At 41.9% G+C, this 15,567-nt stretch overlaps 1 protein-coding gene across 2 annotated transcripts in view; it reads left to right on the top strand.

Annotated features, from left to right (window-relative positions):
* Positions 1 to 13,694: 13,694 nt before the first annotated feature.
* TMEM65 (transmembrane protein 65) overlaps positions 13,695 to 15,567 on the top strand; it is a 33,976-nt gene continuing 32,103 nt past the window's right edge. For both annotated transcript variants that reach the window (XM_082754505.1, XM_082754506.1), the window contains exon 1: positions 13,695 to 14,146. In XM_082754505.1, coding sequence (XP_082610631.1) covers positions 13,765 to 14,146 — 382 coding nt within the window. In that variant the 5' untranslated portion in view covers positions 13,695 to 13,764. The remainder of the gene's footprint in view (positions 14,147 to 15,567) is intronic.

Genomic DNA, 15,567 nt, shown 5'->3' with positions numbered 1-15,567 from the left:
AGAACTTCCGCAGGGCTGGAGCAAATTCTGCCCTCTCTAAGGATGGTAGAGAAGACTTTATGCTGATTAATAATTTTTTAGGAAACATTTTAATTGGTAGATGTATAAATGGATAAAAGGAGATGCGTGCAGTGCATCAATTTTCGCTATTAAAATAAATATTTTCTATTGATAAAGGGTTTCATGCATGCTTAAATGAATGGGAATACCTTAAAATCTACCCACATCGTGATACAGTATGTTTGTTCTTATCATTTCTATTTGTTACCACTAGAGGTGGTGGCCTCTAGCAGTCTCAGTATAGGCTATGGCAAAGCTGAGATTTTGGGGCAGATGTAATTGCTACCAACAGTTTGTAAAAGCTTACTGCTTACTGGGGAGATGCTTTCTCATTTTTAAGCTTGGTTGGAGCTATTGTATATAAAGCTTCTTTTTTTAATCCATTTTTAGAAGGCTTTAAAGCCAATTTGGGCTGCTTGGAACATGACGTACAGGAGCACTTCAATGGCTTTAAAAGCAGGACTAGCTGAATGTTTTCAAACCTGGCTATTGCTGTAGATTTTCCAAGTGTCTAACATTTCTTCTGGCCCCACATGCTCAGTCATGTAATGGGACATGAGTCTTGGCATCTCCTTGGCAGGGCTGTCCCTCTGCCCAGTAGATTCTCGTCTGGGGAGCGTGCGTGCCCTTCAGATCATACTACAAGGTACGCCTGCACATTAATCATGGTGCAAATCTACAGCTGTGAGCTTTGGCTTCTGAAAGGGCCAAATGAAGTGGAAGCACCTCCCCATCTTAATAATTGCTTCTCTGATGTTTATCTACAGCTTTGAAGTACATAGTGTATATAATAATATACATAATAAATGTATCATCAGATGAGCAAGGGGAAATTCACTTGGGAATCCTTGGTTGCTACATATTCTCTCATCACCAACATTTCATATGGTTTCCGTATCAGGGTTGTCCATGGGACCATCAATTCCAGGCTTCTCTGGCACACAACCCTCTGAGTCAGGGCCTTATTCCCTCACCAAATTCACAGCAGCAAGAGCAATCATACTTCTGCAGCTAAGAACCATTTGAACCATTATGACAGATTAAAAATTAGTGCCTGTAATTTAATTCTTACAGATGATTATGTATTACACGCTCATGAGTATGCATATTCTCCCATACTCCTACACTTCATACTTTTGCCTATCTGGTATCAATTCTATACTTTATGTGTAATTGGATCCCTACAGAATATCTTTCGATAATCTGAGCCAAGTTTCTTCACTCATTTTGTGATTATAAAGGAATCCTACACAAAGTGTAATTTGTCTTTAGATGTTAAATCTGCTACTGAGAAATTCCTTTCTGATGATTTGCTGGGAATGGTTCTGGAAAACGGGAAGTCTCAGCCAGATCTGCCAAAACAAGAGAGAACATGCCCAGAGGTGAAGTGTATACACAAGTAGAAATCAAAACAAGTTCTGTAGCATATTTTATACATAATTTTGTATTTTATATGGGAATGTGCAAATTTCTAGATGATCCTGACTGACAGTGTTACATAGAGTTCTCTTAACAGCTCATGAAGGTTTGATTTTTTCTCAATTACATTCTTAGATCTTACACTTCCTTGTACAGGAAGATGCTTTTATTGCACAATAGCAGAGTAATAGAGCTTTTAAAGGGTGCAGATTCCATTTCTGTACATTTTATATATATTTTCAGGGTGGCTTAAGAGGGCCTTATCATAACTATAAAATAAGCCTTTGATCTTGATTTCGCCACTTATCACAATATGTGTGGTACTAAGCTTATCTCAGTAATTAAGTCTTAAATCTGTATTTAAGTTCAAATGTACTCTGAAAACCACTGAGATGGAAAGTTTATCTAGATAGCTTGGAAATTTGTCAAAGTTTGGTTAAACCACTTCTAGGAACATTAATTTATGTGTGTGATTATAAATAATATTTACAAACACAGTTGTAACGTCACAATCATCACAAGTACATGTACTACCAGGCTACTCTGCATTAGACCATCAAATTAGCGTACACAAAGCCCTAGCTTTCTGGTGTCTCCGTTGCCATCTGATTTTTGGGAATGCAGAGGTTCCCCCTAATATCATTTGAAGCTGATGAGGATTGTAACACTAAGCAAACCTGAAAGCTGTGCGCAAGCAGTTTCAAGGTCTTCCTAACATATAGCAAAAATTCAATTTGTGCAAACACTAATAGTTTTAATATAATTCTCATGATACAGTGATACAGTACAGCCGGATTTTTGAGTTCTCAAGTCTGAAGTTTACATAATGGTATTTTTTTGTTCTTTTTATGTAAGTTTTTTGTTACTGTGATTACGATAAAAGCCTTGAAAATATGAATAGAATGTATGTTACAAGCCCCAGTGCTAATTCTCTGAAGCTATCCCCAGTTTATACATGTGTTAATGAACTGCATGTCTCGTATTTTATACCCAATATCTGTTGTGTGTGTGTATAGATCTCTTTGGCCAGAAACAGTTTTGGTAATGAAATTACCCAGTCATGGAAGCAACAACTTCCTCTACTGTGGAAAACCAAAGGCAATTTCATGTCTGGAGTCCAAGACTCTCCAGTTATGAAACTCTTCACATCCATTTTTGGGGGTCTGATATACACCACTGAATCAAAATAAATACATAAATAAACCCTTGTACTTTACTAGGCTTAAAAATGTTTCTGAAAATCCTGGTTTATGGCAAATATGCCACACATTAAACAATGAAGTCTCAGCTATCATGTTCATTGCTATCTGTGCCTGTGGAGTTTGTTTTTCTTTTCAAGAGAGAGTGGTAAGTTTATAGAATTGCAAAAATGAAGAGGTGATATAAGCAATGAACACAAGTGAATACACTTGTGGGCTTTTCTCATACATATTGAAGAGTTTGTTCTTTCTACTTATGCAGTCATAAAACTAGCTTGCATATGGAAGAGGCAGAAATCTGGAAAAATTGTGTTATGATGACTGATAATACCACTGCTGTGTTACTAATCATAACTGTTTATGTTACTAATCATAACTGTATTGCTTATAGCAATACCAAGAGCAAAACTTCATGATTCCATTTGCTACTGGCATTGCAATTTCCAGTTTGGAAGCTGGTTCTCTGGAGAATACCATATCCCTAATAAGTCTACAGGTGAACATTTGCCTTATGTCCACAGCATCACGTCTGCATTATCACCCATTTTTGTCAAGCACAAAGTACTTTCAGACATGCTATAGGAAAAATTTTGTAAGCCACTTAAACATCATATTTCTTAGTAGCAATTAAACAGGAAAGAACGATGCTTTGTATCAACAAATAACTCCTATGGTTATAATTAGCAACTCCAAAGAAAGTGGTTGTATCTCAGTTACAATCCACACACAAAGGCCTATCAACTTTTTTTTTTTTTCCCTGGCCAAAATATTAAGTTTTGGGAAAAAAAAAACAGGTATTCTTCAGATACCAACTTGAACTGTCAAAACAAGTTTCTATTCTGCATTAATTAAGAAGTGAAGAGTGTAAAAGAACAGGATAAATATTGCTGAAGTTAGCCTGGGTTGTGGGTTTTATCTTTTGCTGCGTGCCTGGCACAAGATGTAGCACCCCTCACTCTGCAAAAATCACTAGAGCAGCTGAAATCCCACATGCTGAGCCTGTGTCCTGATGTCCTATGTGTTTATTTCCTGCTGGAGAGTAAGCATGATGCTGACCAGGTTTAAAATCCTACCCAGAACCTGCAGTAGAAAAAGCAGAGCAAATAACAGTAAAGTAGATTCTGAGGAAAAGCTAGCATATCAGTGTTTTAAAGGTGTTTTTGACTAAGCCTCATCTGCTAAAGCCCAGACACCTACGCTGTAGATGCCATCACAGATATCTAAACCAGTCTCTCATTATAGTCCATGGAAATCTGAAGTCTAGGCAAACAAATCCTGCTCTTTTTAGACAGTAAAGCACAGACAGGGAACTGGAACCCAGACAGCCTAAGGTTGCTGACAGAAAACCTGCAAGGGTAGCACGGAGTCAGAACCGTAAACGCTGATGCTGCTGATCCAGTTAACGCGTGTTTCAGGTGAACTTCCAAGAGGCAGCACAAAGCTGAAATGCAAGAAAGAGATGACCTGGCATGCTCAGCACTGAAAGAGAGCATTGAGATCTGGGCAATGCTGAAACACAGTAATAAAAGAAAATCAATAGCTTCTTGGAAAAGACAGTTGTAAAGAAATCAGGTAGGACAGATTCCATCCGTTCTTGCTATGGGCGAGCAGTTTTAAATGTTGAGGACTTGGGACTTGTTTTTTAGTAGATATATATATTTATCTCTTGTAAGTGTTTAAGCATATACAAAGAAAGTGGACTAAATAAACAAACAAAAAAACATACCAGTAAAGAAAAGAAAAGAAAAGAAAAGAAAAGAAAAGAAAAGAAAAGAAAAGAAAAGAAAAGAAAAGAAAAGAAAAGAAAAGAAAAGAAAAGAAAAGAAAAGAAAAGAAAAGAAAAGAAAAGAAAAGAAAAGAAAAAAGAAAAGAAAAGAAAAGAAAAAAATGAATTTGCAGTTCATTTTCCAGTTTAGGCAATACTATGAACTGAAAGGTCACAGAGTATTGTGTTGTGTTATAAATGCATCATAGATTCACTGAACCTACTTACCTTCAGGCACCGAAATGTTTGGCTCAAACCCTCTGTTTGTTTATCAGATACAAACATCTACGTAATTCATAAATCCTCATAAAGGCAAATTATTCCCTATCCCCCATCTATTTCTTTTAAAAGAAAAATCTTGAAAAGAATTCTTGTACAGCAGGTCAATAAATCAACAAACACATTTTCAGATGATGTAGCACCATCAGATTATGCATGCTTTGCCTGCATGCACACTCTGTAGATCTATTCAATCCATATTTGAAAAGAAATTAATTCACAGAGTCTTTGCTGTAGACTGAGAGCAAAAAGAAAAACAAGAGTACAAATAGTGGCCTAGAGCATTAGAAATAAATAGACTCAAGGCTGACCTGCCAATATTTAGCTACCCTGAACAGTGGCCCTTCTCTGTCTGAGAGAACATGGATTGCTTTATTCAGCGCTACATTCTCCCACAAGTTATCGAGGTGCTGAAAAATTCAAGAGTTATAAGCATATAAGCAGTTTAAAAACACATTGAAATCCTTGGATTTCAACACTGACAAACGGACGAGTGGCAGCAAGCTTTCCCTCTTATTAAAGAGGATTATTTGCTTGTGTATTCACATTAAGTTTTTCCAAAGAAATAGCATAGGATGCCAGAGACCTGAAGCATTGGATTTGACATTGTTCATGTAGCCTATTATTCCTCTAGTCCACAAACATCAATTCTTTGATAGAGACCAATATTTAACCTTTGAATGAATTTCACAAATTCCACAACAGGCAGATATAGAGTAAATGTCCATATAAAGTGGTCCTGCTGTCCATATAAAGTGGCTTGTGACTAAAATTTGGCTTCAGTCTTGACTCATAATGGTAATTCTCTTTTCCAAATTTTTAACATTTAATTTTGATAACAGTTGTGCTAAGTTTCTTCCATTGCTTTGACTTACTCTTCATCTCAGCACATTTCCTTGAAGAGCTCACAGAGGACAGATTTCACACCTTGCATATTGTTTGATGGCAACACTCAGCAACAGTGCAGGGAAAAAACAAAGGGTGAGGGTGGACCTGGAAAGAACACAGGGAATGGGGCCAAGATTTTCTGCCCAAAATCTCATATGTGGTGACAAGGAGTATTGCCAGTTTTCTGCCTCTGTTGACGAGTTTAGGAGGAGAATTCCATCTGCCAGCTGTTTGTCCAGGTCTCCTGTACAAGGCTGTTGTATCTGAATTTTGGGAATGACACCAGGTTCTTTTTTCTGCTTATTTAGAAAGTACATTATCATGTAAAATACGACAACATAATGAATACTAACTTTCGCAGAATACATTCTAGTGTTACAAAATGGGTGCAATAGCCTTACCTTTCTTGTTAAAGCTGGATATTAGCTTCATTGGATTATTTTGGATTTAGTGACAAGGCAAGACTTCATTTCTGGCTTCTGGTTTGCTTATACAACAGGAACAGCAACAGTACTCTCAAGGATTACTAACAATGAGCCCTAAGTAACAGTGAAATAGTGCATTCATACAGCTACTTCTGACCAATAAGACTGTTTTTATTTATGTACAAAATGCAGTTCTCCAGGAATGAGCTCAGGCTGTGATACTGGTCTAGCCATTGCAGAGCAGTGACTTTTGCTCACTATGGATTCAGTCAAACTGCATCTGCATTTGTTTTCTGGAGGTGAAGGAGTTTCTCTTTCAAAACAATCTCTGGATGCACCCTTTCATAGTCGAATTTGATGGTAGGGTGAATACAATGTCATAAACAGTGTGCTGAAGTTATTCATGATTTTATCTGCACAGAAGTCAGAATTGCATGCAGAACAAACATTCAAATTATTTTCTGTGAGTGGTCAGCTTAAAAATAAAATGCTCTCTACCTTCTAACTTGTATACTCGGAAAGATTATTTGTTTTTCTTACTGCCAAGGGAAAGAGGTCTTAAGACTTTCAATTATTTTCTAACTCTTCATCTGTATGGAAATTCAGTACTTAATTAAAAACAAATCCACCATAGCTTAAAATCACGTTAAGAACATCATTTGGTGTGACAGTGGATTCAGCGTTTCACAGGCACTTGCACGCTTGGGAGATAACTATATGACTGAATCTCTGTCGCTTTTATCAACTGTCTGTAGCCTTTTATTTTTCTTGATTAATGAAATATTAGCATAAAGCATCATCAGGATCTTACAAACCATCTATTCCTGCTCTTCTTCCCTTTCCACCTTTCTGTTATCATACATCTCTTTATTTTAAATAGATTTATACAGCCTCTATAAAAATTTCAATGACATAACCAGAGCATTTTGTACGCAGTACAACTTTTGAAGACCTCCCTGGAACAGTGCAAGCATTCTGAATTTTAAATTGATAGTAATTAAAAATACATTGCCACTCTTCTAATGAATTAATCCAGCATTTAAATCTGCACAGCAGCTATTCATCAGGGAAGTTCTAAATGTGGATTCTAATCTAGCCTGATTCTTGATTTTTTTGAAAATTTTATTTATATATATATATGCATGTGATCCTGCTAAGAACAGAGTTCATATTCACTGATTAAGAGGACTCTGACGTTGCCAAACTATGAGGATACAAATCACTTTACGGTAAAACTTTTTTTTTTTTTTTTTTTTTTTTTTTTTTTTTTTTGGTGTCTTACATCTGCTTATTTCCTTTTTGAAAACTACGCATTTGATAGAATCAGATATTTGGTTGTCATCCTGGTCTGTATCCACAGAACTTAATATATCATGACTTTAAAAATGGAATTTTTAAAATCAGTTGAGGCTATGAAATTTTACAATTATAGAGTCACACTACTATGGTATATGATAATATTTCCCTCAGAAAGGGATCTGGGGGGTTTTTGGTCAATGGCAAGTTGCAGATGAGCCAGCAGCATGCCCTGGCAGCCCCAAGGGCCAACCCTACCCTGGGTGCCCCAGGCCCAGCACCGCCAGCTGCTCTGCTCGGTGTTGGTGCAGCCTCACTTCAAGTACTGTGTTGAGTTTTGGGTGCCACAGTATAAGAAGGACATAAAACTGTTAGAGAGTGCCTAAATGAGGTCAACAAAGATGGTGAAGGGCCTAAAGGGCAGGATGTATGAGGAGCAGCTGAGGTCTCTTGGTTTGTTCAGCCCAGAGCAGAGCAGGCCAAGGGGAGGCCTCATGGGGGCCTGCAGCTCCCTCACGAAGGGAGCAGAGGGGCAGGCACTGAGCTCTGCTCTCTGGGGACAGCGACAGGACCCGAGGGAACGGCATGGAGCTGGGACAGGGGAGGGTCAGGCTGGGGGTTAGGGAAAGGTTCTGCACCCAGAGGTGGTCGGGCACTGGGACAGGCTCCCCAGGGCAGTGGGCATGGCACCGAGCCTGCCCCAATTGAAGAAGTGTTTGGACAACACTCAGACACAGTCTGTTTTTTTTGGGTGGCCCCATGTGGAGTTGGACTCCGTGATCCACGTGGATCCCTTCCAACTGGAGATACCCTGCAATCCTATGATTTGCTTTTGTATAATGAGGCAGCTTCAAACTGCTAACGTGAGTAAATGGAGATTGAAAACCTCGTTCTGAGAACCTCAATATAAGGGATTTCACCTGCCACTGTTACTGAGGGACCCCATGGGATGACAAAGTGACAAGATGCCTTCCTAGCAAACAAGAAGAAATGGGGCAAGGAGTTTCAAATACATACCCATCCCTATAAGGAGACAATTAATTCTTTATCATATCCACTATGATTTCAGTGGTGAAATATAGGAAAAAGGAGTTACAGGAAAGGAAATGAATTAAAGGAGGGTAGGAAGGAAAAAGGGACAGAATCTTTATCTGAAGGTTTGCTGGAAAGAAAGATGGGGTATTACGCTGTTCAACTTCTTAAAGGAGCTAAGGAAGGGTACCAGTTTCTGTAAGAATGTAGCTGTGTTAGACATTGGGCAGAATAACTTACTTTTGTACTTTAGACATGGGCATTACTTATTTTTAGTCTTTGTTTTGCTCTACATCCTCTGCAATTGCTGCCATGACACTTAAATATCAATTTAACATAGTGAAGAAGTCAGCTCAGTTCCTTGAAAGAAAACATGCCATGACATGGGAGTTGACAGCATGCAAGGGTTAGTACTGTTAGCCTGAAGTGAAGTGGTATCTGAAGAGGGACGGACCGCTGCTGAAATCCTGGGGAAGGCACTTGGATGTGGACTTGTATATAAAGTAGGCGCCTCAGGACTACATATATGCTCTCCAGAGGCCCAAAGCTAAACCAAACACATGTTGAAGAGAAAGAAGGGCTGAACGCACAATTTGCATGCTAGAGTGGAAAGAAGTTGCTAAGAGATAAGCTTCAGTTCTTGGAGAGAGAAGAAAGGGTGAAATGGAGAGCTGAAGAACTTCAGCAGGGCTGGCAAGAGAGGCTTAAATTGGAAAAAGAGAGGACCAGCAAGGAGCAACAGTGGGTAAGTGAAAGCCTTCTAAGAGTAGCCATAGGGCCGTTTAAGGTAATATACTAGGAAAAGTCAGGTTGAGTATGTTTTAACGGGATAATATGAGGGAAGAACTCATAGAGTAGAAAGTGAGCAAGTAAGAGAGAAAAAGCAACTGATGAAGATTGAGGAAAGCCAAGGTAGACGGAGAAATATGTGATATAAAATTGCCCGAAAACCTCTGGAGAGTGGTAACAAAGCTGTGGTTCATCACTCCTTTCACTGGATGTGTAAATGGGCTGAACAACAGCTTGGACTGCCCTTCTACTAGTATTTAACTCTTATCTTCTGTCATTAATTAGCTTGGTTCAACAGAGGTAAGTGGGATCAAGGGGCAACATGGTTAATGCTGACGGAAATGTTTCCTATAGCATATGGGTATGGCTGCTTCAGTCACAACAAAAAAATTATCATGATGGGGTGGTGATAGATCTCCTCATCCATTTTCCCCTATAAAGCAGTGAATGTCTCCAAAGTCCTAATCCAGCTGCTTAGTAGCACTTTGAGAGCTTTATCTTTTCTCTTTATCTTTTCTGCTTTGGAGGAAATATAATGGTATGATATCATTTGCATGATACACTACCTCAGCACCTAGGAGCAGGATGAAGGTGCTGGGCAAAGGTGGTTTACAGCATCTGTTTGTTCGGCTGACTTCAGAGCTGTGCAGGAACAGCTCGGTCCTCATAACATGTCAGAAAAAAGCCTCACTGTAGCTCATGCTATGCTTTTTTAGATATCCCTAAAAGAATGCCATAAACCTAAAATTATGTTCAAGTGCCACCTGACGATAATCTCAGTTTTACAGTGATGCAGGAGACCACCTGTACAGTGGTCATTCCCAAAGATCTTTTGAGACTATCTAGTCCTTTTTCTGAAAAATAAATGTTAGAAAACAGCAAAGTGGGTCCAAATGTAAGCTCTATATAATACCTTTCTTTAACATTCCCTACTCTTTCTTGGTGTGTTGTAATTGTAAAATTATCACTGTTAACATTTTGTAGGCAGTCTGATTCTGCCTAGTCTCAACTTCAAGACATGTTATACATCAATACTGACATACATCAATTGATATATAATGGCATTGTGTGTTGAAAATTTTATTTTTTGAAGTTACTTAAAGACTATGTTTATGTTAACCCCCAAAATTCCAGCTGATAAACTGAGTAAACTGATCTTTGGCACCTCTGCGTTTTTCCAAACCTTTGATGATTCTCACAGTGTTTTTCTGAGCTATGTTCAATTTATCTTGGACTGAGGACACTGCAACTGAATAAAATATTCTACAAGCATTTATTCCAAAAGACAGAAAAAGTGTTTCTTCTCATCTTGCATTTGATAACCTCATGTTTATATATCCAAACAACGTACTATCCGTTTCAGGTATAGTGTTACATATGGAACTTATATTCAGGGCCTGTCTGCCATGATCCTCAGCTGTGTTTAAAGATGGATAGCACTTTTCTGCTCATTCCTGCAGCAGCACTTTTCTAGCTTTTAGGATTTAGCATTGTAATGTTTTTCATATTGTACTGTAAACTATTTCTTCCTCCTTCTGTCATTTGGTGTGTAAACCACCTTTATTAGTTTGGTCATTGGTATGATAAGTCACGTTAGGAGAAATTAACCTACCAGCAAGAAAACAATAAAGGGAAACTTCGACATTTTCAGATCACTGTGAGAAAACAGGCACTCTAGCAGTTTCAAAAGCTCTGCTGGAGTGTCTGGAACTAATGAAAGCTACTCTACACCACCTGCTGAACCAAGTTAAATAGACTGTCAGATTAATTAAAGTGTCAGTCTAACCAATGGCTTCAATTTTACTTTTTCACAAAATAAAAGGTTCCAACAAAGAAATACAGAAAAAACTTATTAGGTTATCTAGTTCATTCCGTGTCATTGCAGAACAGTTCCTCTGATGACATTTTTATTCCAGTTTGTTTGATGCTGCTTTAAAGGCTTGGAGAGGCATAAGCCACAGCTTCTGCCTGTATAAGAATTTACAGCCTGCTAAACCCTGATCCCTATCTTCACGTATGAGTAATGATTTTATTTTCATAATAGTACTGTAATATGTCCACTTAAACAATGTCCTTGCCATCTCTCTGTACGGTTGGTCTTACTCCACTGCAAATTCCTAAAGGCTGTGTTGTAAAACTGCAATTTGTTGTCACTGGTTTCAGGTTCATTTCATTCAGAGCTCTACACTAGCACACAGTCCCGTCTTCCTTCTTTGCTCTCTGTAGTCTGATGCATCAAGCAGCACGAACATAAAATCAGATATAAAAAATATATCATAAACAGAATATGTCAAATTAAAGTATAGGTTTGGCGTCTGGGAAGTTGATTTTTTTTTCCTTATTTTTTGGATGACAATTTTTCAGATTTTTGACAATCCCATTTCATGTCCTGCATTTTTGCATGAAAGCATCCATTTTTATTGAAAAAGTTGCTTGATTAAGGACCTTTTTACCAGCATCTCCGAACACTTCTATGAACTGCGTTGCTATAGTTCTCTAGAACTCAAAAATATTACCATATTGCCTCTGAAAAGTAGGAGGTATCATTTTTTCCACAAAACCTCTGGGAAGTCAAATAGAGTTTTAAGGATTATCAGAGGCTTAGTGGCTCTGGGTGAGGAGCAAGCATTGGAAGAGTTACAGAAAAATGAGTTACAGAACTGGAAAAAAAATTGTGTTAAGATACAGAACCTATTGTCTCTATGGCAAATATGCATTCAGCTGGAAACAGTAGCCAACATCCACCTATCTTCAATGTTTATGTAATGGGATGAAAATTATAGCATCATATAACAGGCCTTTATGACCTGTTGTCTGTATTTCTGCTCTCACTTTCTTCTCCCTCTCTACAATACACATACTTTATGTAAATGTCCATAATATCGAACACACACTGTACATTAGATGCCTCTGTTTATTACGAGATCGTTGCCTTTGTACCACACGTTAGCTTTGCAGTGGTGGAATAGGACAGAAAACTTTTGTCAGAGTTTTAACTTCTCCGTGCAGAGTGGCAGCCTCCAGATAGCCAAAAAAAACCCCATCTGGACTGCTACTGGCCTCCAGAAGTCTCTTAGCTCAGTATTAAAAGAACTACATGCAGCCATGAACTTCAGGTGGGTGCCTTCAGCTGTCACTTACCTTGGTATTCAATCAGCTAGGCATATGATGAGCACTAAGGGAGCAATAAGCAATAAGCGAGCCCCTTGTGGTTGTGGTTATTTAGGTTCTTTGCAGTCTAATTATAAAAAATAATAGCTGAACACTGCTCTTTGAACAAAGAGCACCCGAATTAACCCCGAGCACGGGGCACGCACCAGGGAGCACTCACAGAGCGCTCACAATCCAGTTTTAAAAAACCCTCAGCTCCTGAGGGTTCAGGTCCTCAGTTGTGAACTGTGTTTGTCCTAAATGTGTACCTAAAAATAAAAAATAACTTAAAAAATCACCCTGCCTCCTTCAGCTACAGATACTATACTCAGCTACTCAAGTGTGCTGAAGCAGAAACCGATGTCGCAACGCCACAATACTTCAGGGCAAGGGCCTGGAGAATGGGGAAGCAAACACTGCTGCTCTTCTCACTGGCTTGGCATGAGGCTGGAGGCCAGTGTGTGGGCAGGGAAAACGTGCAAGTAAATCCTAGTGGTTAGGAGGTACCTTAGGAACAGGTACAGCAGGGCTAGGGAAGTGATTGTCCCCCTGTACTCAGCTCTGGTGAGGCCACACCTCGAGTACTGTGTTCAGTTTTGGGCCCCTCGCTACAAGAAGGACATGGAGGTGCTTGAGCGGGTGCAGAGAAGGGCGATGAAGCTGGTGAGGGGCCTGGAGAACAAGTCCTACAAGGAGCGGCTGAGGGAGCTGGGCTTGTTCAGCCTGGAGAAGAGGAGGCTCAGGGGCGACCTTATCGCTCTTTATAGGTACCTCAAGGGAGGCTGTAGCGAGGTGGGGGTTGGCCTGTTCTCCCACATGCCTGGTGACAGGACGAGGGGGAATGGGCTTAAGTTGCGCCAGGGGAGTTTTAGGTTAGATGTTAGGAAGAACTTCTTGACCGAAAGGGTTGTTAGACATTGGAACAGGCTGCCCAGGGAAGTGGTGGAGTCACCATCCCTGGAGGTCTTTAAAAGACGTTTAGATGTAGAGCTTAGGGATATGGTTTAGTGGGGACTGTTAGCGTTAGGTCAGAGGTTGGACTCGATGTTCTTGAGGTCTCTTCTACCCTAGAAATTCTGTGATTCCGTAAAGATTGGGGGCGGCTGTACAGTACTGAGGCTGGAGGGGGAGGAGGGGGAGGTTTGTGAGGGGACTGTTCCGTGTTGTTTCACTTTATAACCGAGTTTCTTCGGCTCTCTCTGAGGCAACACCGCCCGTGCCAGGCTCTTTGGGGCTAATCTCCCCCTCACAGCCGCCTCGCCCAGCAGCCGCCGCCCTTCGCCGCGGCTCCCTGAGGGGGCGACCGAGGCCGCGCTGCCGCCCGGCGCCGCCCCGCGCCTGCGTGGCGCTGCCTCCTCCTCTCCCTTCCCTCCCTCCCTCCCTCCATGGGGCCATGGGCGGCTGAGGCGGAGCGGAGCAGCGGCACCGCCCGGGCGTCTCGGGCGCCTTCTTCCCCTGCCCCATGTCGGCGCGGCTCGGCCGGGCGGCGCTGCTGCTGCTGGGGCGGCCGGGGGGCCCCGGCGCCTCCGTGCCCTCCTCATCGCCCTGCTTGGGCTCGCTGAGGGCCCCGCCGCTTTGCTGCCAACACCACCACCACCACCTCCACCGCCGCTTGGGCAGCCTGAGCTGTGGCGGCACCCAGGGGCTGCTCCTGCCCGGGGGGGGGGCTCCTCCTCATCCTCCTCCTCCCGGCCGGGCTCTGGGCACCCACCCCAAGAAGGAGCCGATGGAGGCGCTGAACACGGCGCAGGGAGCCCGAGACTTCATCTACAGCCTGCACTCCACCGAGCGGAGCTGCCTGCTGCGGGAGCTGCACCGCTTCGAGTCCATCGCCATCGCCCAAGGTGAGCCCCGCGTAGGGTGCCCGGCACCGTGTGGGGCTGGCTGAGGGGCAAAGCGGGGCCGAGGCGTCGAGAAAGCTGCCGGGCTGCCCCACAGCTCCACGTGGCTGCCCCACACGGGTTCAGTTTCCAGAACCATCCGCCCCGCCTTCGCCGCTTCAGCCCCGTGGGTTTTGCTGGGTGCTGGCTGTCCCGTGAGGTGTCCTGAAGGCTGTGGGAAAGGTGTTCAAGCAGGAGCAGTGTCATGTACAAAGTGCCCCAGTGCTGCTACAGCAGGTTTCAGATCTCCAAAGAGGTCCTGGGCTGCTGCTGGAGCTCGTTCAGGAGTTGTGCTGCCCCGTGTACAGGGCTGCTGGCGTGAGGGTGCCTGCCAAGGGCTGCTTGGCTGTAATTCACCCTCCGCGGGCAGGTACACGCGTGCTGGGGAGGTTTCTAGGTGTGTCTGTGATCAAAACACCGGCTAAAATAATCTGCACTGATTTCTCCTTGATCCCACTGCTCCTTCCAACCTGGCACTTTGCATGCACGGATCAAAAACGTGACCAAATCAGATCCCGTTGATTGCAGGCGCGGTGCTTCTGATGCTCAGCTGTAATTTGCGGTACCTATTGCGGCCGAGATGACAGCAGGCACTTCAGAGCCCAGCGTGCATTTGATCTAGGCCTCTGTGACTTTGGTCGTAGCGTGCCCTTGGAAAGGGCATTTCTGTGGCTCGTGGCTGCTCTGTACATGTCTTGAGGAAAGCTCCGGGTGGGCAGAAACCAGTTTGAAGGGGCAGCCGAAGGAGTGCTGCTTCCACAAAGAAGCAGACCCTTTTCAGGTGCCTCCTCAGTGCTGTCTGTAGTACACCTGCATGCAAACAGAGCAAGAGCAGTTCATGTAAATAGCTTGTTTTAGAAGCAGTGCTGCTGTTTTGCAGAGCACAGATTGGTTATGTTTGTTTCCTAGTCAGAAAGCATGCCTTAAGCTGTCAATTGACCCTAACTTTTGAGTACTAACAACTAATGCTCTTCCTAAGGATCCTTCTCAGCATCTGAAAGGTTCTTGCCGTAGGTTTTTGTACAAGTTTCTATCCAGACAGTTACTGCTCAGGTGAAAGTAGGTTTTTCACAGGGCTCCTGTATCACCAGGGGATCGTGTTGGGGATATCAAAACCTTAAAAACATATTTCAGTATAATATCTCGAGGTTTGTACAGAGATAATTCAACAGATGGTCCTATTTAATATCTGCTTGCTCAGCTGCTGTTAGCTATAGTATGAGAGTCTGTTTCTATAAGGTACTGTGACTATCTGATAATTTAGGATCTGAAAGACTGAGTGACAAAAGCATTAGTTTAAGTTCAGAGACATAACTGCATGAGACTTAGGACTAAACTGCGGATATATGCTGGTAGGGGAAATCGTAGTTCACTTGTGCCAGAAA

The sequence above is a fragment of the Aythya marila genome (assembly GCF_965140915.1).
Source record: "Aythya marila genome assembly, chromosome: 2".
NCBI classification, from domain to species: Eukaryota; Metazoa; Chordata; class Aves; order Anseriformes; family Anatidae; genus Aythya; species Aythya marila.
This window is presented reverse-complemented; position numbering and strand designations above follow the sequence as displayed.